Source organism: Homarus americanus, unplaced genomic scaffold (assembly GCF_018991925.1).
Source record: "Homarus americanus isolate GMGI-L3 unplaced genomic scaffold, GMGI_Hamer_2.0 scaffold40856, whole genome shotgun sequence".
NCBI classification, from domain to species: Eukaryota; Metazoa; Arthropoda; class Malacostraca; order Decapoda; family Nephropidae; genus Homarus; species Homarus americanus.
Window position 1 is genome coordinate 6173314 of NW_024734615.1, and position 15231 is coordinate 6188544.

At 37.5% G+C, this 15231-nt stretch overlaps 1 protein-coding gene across 1 annotated transcript in view; it reads left to right on the forward strand.

Annotated features, from left to right (window-relative positions):
* The first annotated feature begins 6569 nt into the window (after positions 1–6569).
* LOC121870399 (Golgi pH regulator-like) overlaps positions 6570–15231 on the forward strand; it is a 69913-nt gene continuing 61251 nt past the window's right edge. Inside the window, exon 1 of the mRNA XM_042372227.1 lies at positions 6570–6788. Within this exon, the coding sequence (XP_042228161.1) occupies positions 6606–6788 (183 nt within the window). The 5' untranslated portion in view covers positions 6570–6605. The remainder of the gene's footprint in view (positions 6789–15231) is intronic.

The window sequence follows — 15231 nt, forward strand, 5'->3', positions numbered from 1 at the left end:
CATCTACTATGGTCAGTGTCTTATGGTGTACAATTCTCATAAATATTATAGAGTTTTAAATAAAAAATTTAATATATAATTTGTATTTTGACTTGAGAATAAAAGGGTACGTTGTATCAAAGGTGACGCCTCATTCTTCACTCCTCCTCCCACAACATAGTAACCCAACAAAAAAATCATGATTGAGTTACCATTTATTATGTCTGCAGATGGTTTCTCCAGTAACATATAAAACAGGTTTATGGGCATGGGACATCAACATAATGAGGGCGCAGTTGTTGGCAGGCTTACTAAACCTAAAAATTGCCGATAGCCCACAGAAATATCTACTAGCCTGTAATTGTTATTCACCAGTGTTGAAGCGTTGAAACCATGTTGAAGGGCTGGCTGACACTTTGGCCAATGTTTCTGCCATTAAGAATTTTTAAAGATATTCCTACAAATTTCGAAAATAGTCTCAATTTATGCTTACATTCCTTAATTAATGCTTATTATGCTTGCTTTATATATCTGCTTTTTTCTTGCTTGACAGTCTGGAACGACAGAGATATATCGATGGTAGATGAGAGTTTTAGGGTGGCTGGTCCATAACCTCCCAAATTTTTTATATTATTGTGGGATTTATTGTATATGCAGTCTGCAGTTGTAGCATTAAGAGTGAGAGTATTGTATGTTACTTCTGGTTCTGGACACCCCTGCAGTCAGTGACCGGTTAACTTAACTCCAACTGCCTTACAGGAAGGCTGCTAACCTAAAAGTTCATAATCAAACCATTGTTTCAATGGGTTTTGGGTAATTGGTCCCAGCTCACCGAAAATTTCCCAAATTCAACAAAAATGGTAAAAAGTTCACTTACTTTGGAGGTGTATGTAGAAGGCTCCTGATGATGATGATGATGATGATGATGATGTGCATTTGAAGTGGGAGGTGGAGGAGAAGGAGAAGAGAAGTGAAAGGTGGAGAAAGATTTATTGCTTCTTGAAGCAGGAAGTCACCTTCCAGCCAGAAAAATGTCAGGAACCCTGACTGACAGATTCCACCATGAATATCCTCTCCTTCTTGAAGTGGAAGGCTGAGGATAAGCATCTTGTTCCTCTGCCTTTTACTGAAGCTAGAAAGTGTCAATTGTGGTCTGTGGGGCACCTGTCCTCCTCACCATTAACTTATGTTGCATGGAAGGAGACCACTGAGTCTCAACATGACACAAGGTTCAGTTTTTTTCCACTTCTGGGTGTAGTCAGTTCCCGAACTTCCCAGTAGTAAATCACATCTTTCAACTGTTTAGCTGACATATGGTCATCACTTTCAATTTCCTCCTCACCACTGTCAGCCTCTACCTGTAACATCTCATCCAGTTGCTTCAAGTCATCAGGAGTAAGTTCCTCCTCATCAGACAATCACAAGCTCTTCCACATCCTCCTCCTCCACTTCCAGGCCCAATGACTGACCAATGGACACAATCTCCTTGTCCAACTCTGTTTCTTCCTCAAATCCCTCAAAATCATGGACTACTGATGGCCACAGTGCTTTCCATGAAGAATTGAGGGATCTAGTGGAGACTTCTTGCCATGATGACGCAATCAATTTTACAGCCTACAGGATGTTGAATTGTGTCTTCCAGAACTGTTTCAGTGTTAGTTAAGGATCATTGGAAGTTGCCTGATGACACCTCTTAAACAATTTCTTCATGTACAACTTCTTGAAGTTGCTGATCACATTCTGGTCCATTGGCTGTATGATTGATATAGTGTTTGGAGGCAAAAACAACACTTTCACAAAGTCAAATTGATACTCCAAATTGCTGGCAAGGTCAGGGTCATGACCAGGAGCATTATCCATGGTGGAGAAGAGCCTTTAAAGGGAGTTTATTGGTGGTTAGGTAGCTCTTGACAGAAGGGCAAAACACATCAACAGCCCATTCATTAAAGAGCTGTCTTGTCACCCATGCCTTATGGTTGGACTTCCAATAAACTCCAAGTTTTGTTCTTACCACTTTCTGTTACTTGAACACCCTGGGGTTTTCAGAGTGGTAGACAAGCATAGGCTTCAGTCAGAAATCCCCTGAAGCATTGGCACCAAGCAATAGAGTGAGACGGTCTTTCATGGGTTTATGCCCAGGTAAAGAGGCTTCATCTTTGGTGATGAATGTTCTTTTGGGCATCTTTTTCCAGAACAGCCCAGTTTCGTCCACATTGAACACTTGCTGTGGAAGATAATTTTCTTCTTCCATCAGTTTTTTAAATTCAACTAAAAACTTTGCTGCCCCTTCTTTATCAGCACTAGCAGCTTCACCATGCCTAACAACACTGAAAATGTCACTTCTTTTCTTAAATTTTTCGAACCAGCCTTTGCTGGCCCGAAAATCTTCAAATTCTGTGCCTGAAGAACCAGGTTGATCTGTCTTTAAATGTTCGTAAATCTCCCTGGCTCTTTCACAAATGAATTCAGTAGAAACTGAATCACCTTTCATCTGTTTTTCCCTAATCCAGATGAGAAGTAACCTCTCAGTTTCTGCAATTAGGGATCTACTTTTAAACACTCTGGTAGATTTGTCTCACTTTCACTTCTTTAAATTTGTCTTTCTGTGCAAGAATTGTCGACACAGTTGATGTCGACATGCCATATTCTTTGCAATGCGCATTTGTTCTAATGCCTTCTTCATGTTTTTTATAATTTCCTGCTTGGTTTGGATTGAAATTGCTTTTCTTGATCTCTTAGGCCCCATGCTGGATTCAAACAATGTCAACAGTGATCTTTTAGGTATAAACTTGCTGTAAATAAAGAATATTTTCTTTAAAATAACACTGCACTGCGTTATATATTGTCAATATGTAAAATAAATTTCAAAATTACTAATAATTTGCTTGGAAACACAGAAAAAAAGCATTTAGTTGAAGAGAGTCTCAAGCAAGATGTTACCTCCACTGAAAACAGAGAGAGTCGAACGCTTGTTTGCTGTGTTAAAAGGCTGGATGGCCCGCATAAAACTAGTCACTTTACCTTCAATTATGTTCAATTATTGTTAAAATGACTAAAAAAATTAATATTAAACTTTTAAAATTATTGAATAGTATAAACTTCTTGATATTTACTAAAATAGTAAGGAATTTAAGCCCTAGAACCGATTACCGTATATCACGGCCTATAAGACGAAATTTGAACATTAAAAAAATCTGCCCAAAGTTAGGGGGTCGTCTAAACCACCAAGTTTAAAATTCTTACCTCTTAAATATTGTGGTTTAGTGTGTCAAGAGTGGTGATGAAAACATCGTAAGCCACTCACAAGGTCTTACCACTAATTATTTTATACTGAAACTTACGTTTGGCAAGCTGGATTCAAATTAAGATTACCGGTATATTAAAATAATAAAAATGTATTATAAACCTGTCTAACATACCGTAAAAGAGATTTATACCCCTATAATAAACACAGCTATCATCACACACCCCTCCCCACGCCCCCCCCCCCATTTGCCAGTGAGGAGCCGTGGAGGTGGTCAGTAATGCATACCGGTATCGGTATATTTACTCATAATAATATTTATCTCCTATAAATAATTGATTTAAATTATATTTTTTTACAAAGAATATTCAGTAAATGAGTGCATTAATTCTTGAAACTATCGACGGTTAATTACAGACGCTCAAGTGACGTCACTAGTGTTTACACTACACCAGCTGGTAATATTTGATGCCATTACTTGAAGTGAATTGGCCTTATTTTAAGTAACTAACTATAAATAAATACAAAAATTAAAAAAAAAGATCAAAACTGAGAAATAATATACTGTATGTATGTTGTGTTGTCAAAGTAAGAGGAACAATTGTGTAAGTACGTAATATTTTTTCACTCAAATCCTAATGAAACACTACTGGAGAACATTCCTTTGTCGCAAAACAGTTTATAAATTAAAGAAAATAATTACAGTGTGTTTAATATATTACAGTATATTATAAATAAATAAATAAAACAAATAATTCGGTAAATCTATTTAAAGTAAATGGAAAATAAGCAAACATGTTATTTACCAAGACGCTTCCGTCTGGCTCAGGGTGAGATGGAGGGGAGATAACAAGGCTATTTATAGCCCATCTGAAGTGGCCAGTACCCTAATGCACCATAAATAATTCATTGAACATTCATTTTTTGTACATAGTATATTCAGTATATATATATATATATATATATATATATATATATATATATATATATATATATATATATATATATATATATATATATATATATATATATATATATATATATATATATATATATATATATATATAAATAATAATAATAATAATTAACGGTTTATTGAAAGAGCTTGGCAGCCAGAAGGCTGAAAATATACAGTTACATATTTGGGGAATGGGTTACGAATTACAAATAATATACAAGTAACATAAGTGACACAAATAAGACATATAATAACTAGATGGGGATCAGCTCAAACTACAGTTCATTTCAACATAGTGACAGTGTAAGGAGCAGTGTTTACCGGGAGTGAATACACTGATTTATTACATGTTATTGATAATTTTTACAATGGTTGGGACTGGGCTGTTCTTATAGCGATCGGTTCGTGCACGTATGGGCTGGATGCGGTTGTGGTGTCGAACAGCAATTCTCGGACAGGGGATGTCAGGTGGTAGTAGGAGCCGGTGTCGGGGATGGTGTAGAAGCTTCTTACCAAATTTGCAGATCAGGTCGTGGTGATGGTCAGTGAGAGTCGAAAGGGTCAGTGTGTTGAGCGCTTCTTGATATGTGGAGTAGGAAGAGGAGAGAATAATTTTGCATGCCCTCTTTTGAACTTTTTCTAGGTGTTTACGTTGTGTGGCATTTAGGGAGGAAGACCAGGTGGGGGAGGCATAGGTGAGCTTGGGAAGTATGAATGTTGTGTATACACTGAGGAGCTCGTGTGCAGGAACTCCGAGGGACTTGAGTCGGCGGAGCAGGTGGAGACGGAAACTGGAGGCTTTGACAACTTCACTGACGTGTGGTTTCCAATTTAGTTTGTTGTCTATGGTGACGCCGAGGAGCTTCGTGGAATCTACAACCTGGAGTGTGTTCGGACCTAGGGTAATGGAAGGAGGTGGGACAATGTCGGAGGAGAGGTTGATGTGCATAACCATGGTCTTGGTATGGTTGATGGTGACATGGTTGTTGGTGGCCCAGTTTTGGAGACTGTTCAATAAATCCTGGAGGGCGGTATAGTTGGGAGCAGAATTGTTGACGCTGATCCCAATGGTGGAGTCGTCGACATATTTCCAGCGAGCAGGGGTTTCTCTTAGGGCATCATTGATGAGCATAAGGAAGCAGAGTGGTCCCATCTTGGTGCCTTGGGGGACGCCACAGGTGAGTGACTGAAAGGTGGAGACAGCCCCTCGGAAGCGTACAGCTTGGCGTCGGTCACTGAGGAAGTCTGTAAGCCATGGTATGAGACTTCTCCGAAGCCCGAGGTCAATAGCTTTGTTTATGATTATATTGTGGTCGACTAGGTCGAACGCTTTAGTGAAATCAATGAAGGCGACAGCTACAGACGTTTTTCGTTTCTCGAGATGGCGGTATATGTAATCGAGAAAGCTGACAAGACAGTGAGTGGTGGAGGAAGTTTTCATGTTGCCAAATTGCTGAGGGTCTACGACTCCTGCAATATCAGCATAAGCCCAGTCAAACACAAAACTTTCACAGATATGTGTGTGTGTGTAATAAATGTATGTAGTAAGTACATACTGGTAACCTTTTTCACTCAAATCCTAATGAAACACCACAATTAGAATACGGTGGTTGCTGTTGAATCACATGTTGTATAAATAGTCGGAACACAGCCACACCACCGAGACGAGGGAACACTCCCACCACGCTTCAGTGACGTCACTAGTGTTTACACTACACCAGCGGGTATAATTTGATGACATTACTTGAAGTGAATTGGCCTTATTTAAAAAAATCAAGGATGGTTGGTAAAGGACTACTGAGTCAGTGGGTAAGTGTCACATTTGGGGTACTGGTCTTATACAGCAAATAGAGCTCAAAAGCTACTTTTTAAATGGAAATTTGGGGGGGGCGTCTTATGCACCCCGCCGCCTTATAGGCCGCGTGATATACGGCATTCTGATACTAAAGCTGGTTGCCCGGTCAGTGCAAGCGAGAACATGTTGAGGTCGGTTCGTAAGAAATTCGTTAACCGAATTTTTGTTCGTTAACCGAATTGAAGATCCTTATGGAAGGCAGTTCGTTAACCGAAATTTCGTTAACCGAGGCGTTCGTTAAACGAGGGGTCACTGTACAGGTATAGTGAGAACGAGCCATCAGGAGTTAGAAAATTTTTTTAAACCAAGACACCCAAACTGTTGTAGATTTGTGTTTGTCAGTGTTGGTTGCTCCACTTGATGATGATTGAAATTTGGCTGCCTGCCTGTTTTATCAAAATTATCCCTGATATTTCACCTGTCTTTCCAACACCCTCATTGAATATACAGTACAGTACTCACAAATATTTGAAAGTCTTGTAACTATTTTGTGTCTTGTTTATCCAGTTATACTGACTTGCTGTTAACTCTTTTGACCTCTTGTCCTATCTGCCATACTAAAGGTAAACATGTTCTTTATTATTTCTTTTTTCCAATTTGGTCAACAGGAGCTCTCCAGACAGCTTTTCTTGGAGACTGTGGAACTTCAGAATCAGAGAGAAAGACTTGAATGGGCAAGAACGTTCCAGGGACGATTTTTCAACTTTATGGGTTACTTTTTTTCTATGTACTGTTCGTGGAAAATTTTTATAGTAAGTACATCTAGTAAGTTGTTGTTTTTGATGAATATATGGTGATAATTTTGTCATATTATTTTCTGCACTGCATTCATTGAAAATGATAGGGGGTTAGTTCATTAAAAATTTCTTAGTCAATATTCTTTGATGTATTTACAGTACTACATTTAAAATATTGTGCTTGTGAATAATCATGGTGTGATTGATAGTATTGTTCTTCATTTAATCTGAAGTTTGATACTTTGTACAGGATAAGTTTTGCAAGGTGTCATGCTTCTATGACAAGGAATAGAGATTGAATGAGACCTTATATCATTACTCTGTATACTGTATGCTTGGATTGTTTCCTTGGTATGACAGGTGATACAAGGTGCCTTCCTCTGATAAACTGGGTTTTTGTGATTTAGAAAACCAAATTTTACTGATACATTTATTATAAGAATAGTTATTAATGAATCCATTCAGTGACATTATTTTCAACTTGGCTAAAGGGCTTAGGGGAATTTCCTCTTTCAAATCAGGCAGGTTCAGTTGACTAGAATCCAATTTATGAAGTCTGAAGGGAATTTTAGCACAGCAACCTACCTTCTTCTTGCATCCTTCTGAGAATATAAGGAACAGTGACCTTGATAGATGGTAGTCTTTCATCCTCAGGGGTCATGTGAATTACAGTAGAACCTCAATAAATCAGACTAATTGGGGCAGACCCCAAGTCCCAAAAATATAATAGTCCGAAAATGCATAAGGTTATTAAAACACTACAGGTTGTACCTCTCTAGTCCGGCATTCTGTGGTCCGGAAACTCCCGTGGTTCGGCACGATTTTATTTTGTCCAATAGGTAGATAGGCAGCTTTTTTTTTTTTTTTTATCCGCATTATTATTATTATTACAGGAGTATTAAATTTTTGCCCCTCAGGCCCCAATGTGGGTCAGTGACCTATGCACGGGTGGGCTAATCCCCATAAAAAAAAAACAACAACAAAGCCGCGGGAAATTAAGGTTTGTTTACATCCTGCAGTTCGGCTGCTCTCTCTCTTTCTCTCTCTCTCTGCTTGTCTATACAGAGTACAACATTTAACCCTTCAATATATATGAGCAGTAAATAAGTGTTGCTTTCATATTCTTATGTTGAGTAATGACGATGTGTTTTCACATGCGCATACTTACATACGCGCAGTCTCACTTTTTTTCTTTACCATTAATGGTTAGCCACTTATATTGTTCCATTTATTACATTAAATAACATTACTTCAAACAAGTATATTAATTTTTTTACATTAATTTTACTACAGCTACAATCAGGGTCTTATTTTCTTCATTTTTATATGTAGAACCAATCAGTAACTGGTTTTGTAAGCATTAACTAAAACAATGCCGGCAACCGTCTCGTCTCCTCATGTTAATATTCCACTTATTATTAATGAATTGTATTGTTCATTTTGCACACAAACATTAATTCAATAAAAAAAATTCAGAAACATTAATTGAAATATATATGAACGGTAAATTAGTGTTGCGTTCATATTCTTATGTAGAGTAATGACGATATGTTTTCACATGTGCACACTTACATACGCGATCTCTCTTTTTTCTTTACCTTTATTGTTAGCTACTTCTATTGTTCCATTTATTAACATTAAATAACATTACTTAAAACAACCATATTAATTTTACTACAGCTACAACCAAGGTCTTATTTTCTTCAGTCTTATATGTGGAACCAGTCAGTCACTGGTTTTGTAATCAACGAAAAAATGCTGTCTCATTTCCTTGTGTGTTTTAATATTCTACGTATTATTAATGAATTGTATTGCCCATTTTGCACACATAAACATTAATTCAATCAAAAAGACATTCAGTAATAAACAATAATGAATCTTTTGTACATAAGAGAAATGACGCTGTTTACATGATTGTGCACGCCGTCTGAACGTTGGTGGGCCGTTCAAACACGTTAAAATTCGAGTTTCTGCCGTCAAAATTTTAAATTGTTTTGTTTTTTTGTGTTCAAATAAAAAAACGTCGAATTAAAAACTCGCGAAATTTGAGAAGCTACTGTACGACATTAAACCTTTCAATATGTCTTCAAAGAGACCATGAAGTAGAGAAAGTGGTGCTAGTGCTTCCAAGCATAAGCACAAGTCACTATCTATCCAGGAAAAGGGTGAATTTCCATGGCCCGGAAATTTCCATGGTCCGGCACCGGTCAGGTCGCGAGGTTGCCGGACTAGAGAGGTACAACCTGTATTACATCAACAATAGAAAAAAAATGAAACAGAACTCTCTGGGTTGAAAATCAGACATATGTCTGGTTGCCGACAACTGTTTTCACCGAGATGATTGCTAAGTACTACTGTAGTGTTAAATTTAAGTAACCACAGAATTTGTCTTCGGAATGAAGCAAAAACTGTTTACTGTACATTACTATAAAGATAATCATTAGGAAAAAATAATTGTAAGGGTATATTGCATGTGGAAGATGAGAGTGATTTGGGAGCAGCAGGTGGGAGGGAGGGCGGGCGTAGTGCAATTTCATCATAATTCTCGTATAATTTAGGTTCATTTGGTGCCAGGTTGATAATATGTTAGCATAAAAGTACAGTATCAGCTTTCCTGAAAAAAGAATCGCACACTCAACACGATGAGTCATTTGTTTACAAAAGGCAAACAGCTAATTGGCTTAGATCCTTCACTCATACTTCCCACAAAATCTGTCTTCAGCATTTAGTAAATTAGTACAGTACAGTACTGCAGTGTATTTATCACACTTGATAAATAATATTGTAATATATAGTATTATTCATTAATCAAATGTCCAGGTGCACAAGTAGCCAAATTGAGCCATCCTATATCACTCAGAGGTAATGTCATCTCTGACCACACTACACCCCACAAAACACAAGGGATACAGTAAACAAGGCAGCTGCAGATAATGGAGGAGGGCCGGAGTTAATACTAAGACCAAAGACATTAACGAGGACAATTTCCTTAACGAGAGCGGAGTTTGAAATACTATGGAGGGTACAGCAACCCAATATAGTAGGTGTTGTAGAACTTTTTGTACTGAGACAGAATAATCGTACAGGAGGAATGTAAGTTCAACATACAGTAGATGGATATAACTCATTTAAGAACCTTTCCCAAGAAACTTGCAAGAGGGGTGTGGTTATCTATGCTAGGCAAGAATTTAGAGCCAGTCAGGTGAGGGTGTGGGGAGAGGATGTTTTCGAAGAATCGAAGAGGTGTAAATTTAATCTGAAGGGGAGAAACTTACTCATTGTGGGATGTATCTAAAGATCCCCAAACTGTAGCTTATTACAAACCAAAGGAACCCATTTGACAGTGTAATGGCACTAAAACCCTAGCCACCTCCTTGTCATGGGGGACTTTAATTATGGCGACATTCACTGGAGAAATGAATCCACTTCAAACTCCCTAAATCCGACTCACTACAGGGGCAATCACCCAAACCGCTGGACCTCATCATAACTAACGAGGAGGGTATGGTGGCCAAGCTGGAACACCTAGCCCCTGTTGGCACTAGTCACCATGTAATGTTGTCCTTCAGATTTAACTGTTACTTGGTTCATAACAAAACCAGGTTCAAATATTACAAAGGAAATTATGACGGGATGAGGGAGGAGATGAGGAGTATACACTGGCCTGACTTGCTAAAAATAAAGCGCAGATACTACCCTAAATATGATAGCCAGTAAAGGTAAACTATTCACGATAAGTATATACCCAAGACCAAACCCAGTGCCTCCAGGAATACAAGAAGACTGCTGATACAAGAACCATGTGGCGGTCAGCAAAAAGAAAAACTCAGGATTTCGAGGTGTGGGTTAGGACAAATGATAAGCAGGACAGGAGGATATACAGGGGGATCTCCTTATAACAGCATTCTTTCTACGAGAATTCAATGATACGACGTTAAGGAATTTGCACCTTACATTCGCTATATGAGGGATATTGTTTGATGATACGAGAAGCGAGTACAGTGACCACTGGGGTTAGTTATACTGCAGATTTGTTCCTTTGAAAAAGACCAAATTTTGAGCAACATATTACTGTACATACTTTGTACTCTAATGTACTACACAAAAGGAATAAATTTTGTTAAACTATGAGATGTTTATACTCAAATAAATCACTATCTTACAGGGATTCCAGCAATGTAAGTTATATTCTGTTAAGTCTAGTCAGCGACATTTTATAAGATAAACACTTTAAGCCTAAAACCACCTTCACCCTGGCTGGGAGGGATGGGAGGGGAGGGAGAACATGACAGCCAGGCAGAAGGTTATCTCGTCGTATATATCTCTGTCATATAAGAGTTTAAATTTTTCTCTTATAAAATGTCACTGAATTGACTTGGCAGAATAGATCTTTTGCTGGAATATATAAATTGATTATTTAATACAAACATCCATAGTTCTTATATTATAAAATTTTAGAAATTAACTAAATATATTTGAGTACAGGTTTGCTTCCTTATGACACTATTTCTTTTACCTTTCTCACAATATGTATTTAAATGATGTGTAAAAAATGAGTAAGAATATAAGAAAGTTACATATATCTACCCGAAAATACGAGTTGAAAAAAACATAACACCCCAGCTTGGCCCAATAACCTGCCTGGTATGGTGATGAGTCTAACAGCTAAGTGTTGCTCAGTTTACCGCTGAGTAGACGGAAACAAATAATGATGTGGTTCTGACGCCTCCTGATGTAGATGTGCAGAGACGTGTTTGTAGCGCATCAGCCAGGCGCAGCACCCCTCCCCTACATTCCTTCCGCCCCTCCCAGCTACCCTCTCCCTTCTCCAGTGTTTGAATCCTATCTCAGTTTGTCCGCCTACTGAATTGCATTTATTTATTGTCATCGGTATACTCAGTGTTCGGGACGCATCCTATTTAACCCATGTATTATTCCCTCCGTTAAGAAGCCATCTGAGCAGACTCAAGAATGTATCTACTCGATTATCGATTATACCGTATGCCAGATCCAGGAACCAAGCAATGTCAGAGTGTAAAAGTAGTGAACCCTCACTTTGCGCGGTCAAGTGAACCCACGGAGGCAGCAGCAGAAACGCCAGAAGTGAAAAACATAACATATGGGATTAAAATGAAATAGAGACTGGCTGACCCCAAACTCCACTTTCACACACAATACCTATGTTCTAGTAAAAATAACATCTTATTATGATGGTACTTGCACACAATTAATACTTAAGAGAAATGAGAAATGCAGTCGCTAGTTAATGTCCATCAAATAATGGACTCAACTCCTCCCCTCTTCTCACACTCCCTGGCTCTTCCCTCTCTGAGAAAATGTTTGGGGAAAACCACTAGATTTTTAAGGTACATATAGTAATAAATAATACCTCAAACTAAAGCTAGGATAATATAATTGACATTGCTGGATTCCTTATAAGACCAGGAATATTTTGAATATTAATGTTATATATTTGCAAAAAAGATACCATATTTACTCAGAGTAAACAAAATACTTACATTAGATCTAAAATTTGTACGTCTAATGCAAAATCTATGATGTTTATATTCAAAATGATCATCAAATTGTAAAATTCCAGCAATGTAAATTATATTCTGGCCGGGTAATTTGTATGAATTTATGAGCTAAACAAATATCTTCAGTTAATAATAAAAAAAATATTCTTCATGACACTATCTGTCAATCAATACCCCAACTGCCTCCCCTCTTCCAACCCCAGATGGTCGGTCGGTCCTCCCTCCCCCACCCCCCCAAACCTCACCAGATAAATGTTTGGGAGAAACCAGAATATTTACCTTTAGTAATAAATAATACCTCAGACTAAAGTTAGGATAATATAATTACTATGGATTCTTGTAAGACCAGGAATATTTTGAATATAAATATATTTTTGCACAAAAGATAACATATTTACTCAGAGTAAACAAAATACTTACATTAGATCTAAAATTTGTATGTCTAATGCAACTACGATGTTTATATTCAAAATGATCATCAAATTGTAAAAATTCCAGCAATATAAATTATATTCTGACCGATAATTTGTATGAATTTTATGAGCTAAACAAATATCTTCAATAAATAAACAAAATATACTTACCCAAATACTATCTGTCAATCAAAATACCTCCCCCCCTTCCTACCTGCTCCTGGTCCCTCCCCTCCTACCCTCACCCCCACCTTCCCTCCCTACCAGAGAAATAATGATTATTATAACAGAAGTATTACATTTTAGTAATAAATAATAATATCAGACTGTTAGATAATATAATTGATATTCCTTACCAAGACCAGGAATATTTTGAATACACTGTACATTGCACAAAAGATAACATATATTTGCTCTGAGTAAACAAAAATAACATTAGATCTAAAAATTTGTATGTCTAATGCAAAATCATAATGATTATATTCAAAATGATCATCAAATTGTAAGAATTTCCAGCAATGTAAATTATATTCTGGCAATGATAATTTGTATGAATTTTTAAGAACAAATAAAAAAATACTTCACCACAAGATATGGAAAGATGCAATGAAATAGAATTCTGTTCTAAGAAAATTTAAATTTAGAAGAAAACACAGAAAGCGAGTCACTGTATAGGTACACATTGTAACCGGTTTTCAAACATGAGATGTAATTTTAACCCGTTTCTTAAAACCCTCGAGTGTCCCCGTTTAAGGTATTACGTACTCTACAAAAAAAAAGTTCATGCTCTCATATCTGGGGTGGCTCTTCTTCTGTCCAACTGTTAGATAGGGTGGAATCAAAGGCACTGTCTTATTAACTCTCCTCCTTTAGTTGACAATCTTTCTTCCATTTCTCTTCGCTGCAATGTTGCTTCACTCTCTCTCTTTTACAGGTACTTTAACGGGCAATGTTCGGTGGATTTGGCATCCTGTGTACCGCAGGCAAGGGCGTGGGCTTGGAACACACGTCTTGCCCACGGTGCCCACTGTTTCTCTGTGGGTGTCGGTCACACTAGAATAACCTGTTATAGTGCATACTTCTTTCCTCACACAGCCAAACTGTGGAATGCTCTGCCTTCTTGTGTTTACACACTCACACAATCTGCCCCACTTTAAAAAGATGGTTTTCCAGCATCTTCGTGGTGTAGATTAATATAACCTTTACCTTTTCTATTTTTTCACCCCTTAGGCCCCGTTGTGCGTCGTTGACCTGTGCCTGGGTGGGCTAATCCCCGTAAAAAAATAAAATAAAAAATAGCGTAGATACAGCACACTGATACTCTACATATGAAGGCAGGACTCAGACTGAGAGTCTGAGACAGTGAGACATGTGCCACACGACACTCACTCATAGGTGTTCAACCTCATACACGAACACACAACCATCCGGACTGTAGCTGGATTTTCCAGATTGATTGATTGATTGATTTATTTATTTTTTCATTTATTATTTTTTAATAGAGGAGCAATCCAGAGCAGAGCACCTGAGTCTGAAAAAAAGCAATTTTCACTACAGTACAGTATATTGAAGTCTGATTTATCAAGGTTGTACAGTGAGTTCTGCTATAATGCGTGTTTTGACAACGTGAATTCGCTCTAACGCGATTTATGAATAGAGGAACGATATTTGTATAACGCGAATGCTTGTTTGCTGTAACGCGATTTTTGCTTACTATTTCTCCAATTTTGTGGTATTAACTGTGAATATGGTAAAGAAGAATATCTCCAAGAAGCGTTCTGGTGATCGCATTCCCGGTGATGATCGTAAAAGAAAGGCTATAACCCTTGAAGAGGAGCTCGATGTTATCAACCTCAAAATCACCCTTCTCCCCCATCAAGTTATATTCATATTTTTTCAAGGTAAAGTGTTACATTTACTGTATGATTTCATTATTAGATATGAATGTAACATTTATTTAGACTGTGCCATCCTGTGTGTTAGGCTAACTACTAAAGTTTTCGATTTCGAGTAGTAATCTGCACCTAACCCTATTTTCTCCATAAGCCCTGTTATTTCTATAACGCGAATTTCTATAACACGATGTTTTACAAGAACACAACTATCGCGTTATAGCAGAACTGACTGTACTGTACTAATGTGTTTTCCTTCCAAATCTGTAACACTCTCTGTGGTAGCAAGGGACTTCATCTTTCCTATACAGTGGTTCCTCGGTTAACGAAATTTTGGCTAACGAATTACCTTCCATAAGAATCTTCAATTCGGTTAACGAAAAAAATTTGATTAACAAAATCCTTACGAAAATTACGTTTTGTTTTGAACATCAGCTGATAAGCTGAGGGGGTACTCAGCCAATTCAGTAATCTCTTCTATGTTTACATTCATTTCCAATGGAGTAAATATCAAGAAAATTGTGCACTTTAATATTTGTGCATTGTTTTATACAGTACAGTCATGCTACCAAGCACTCCCTGGAACAGATATTAACCTAAAATGGACGCTATCCCA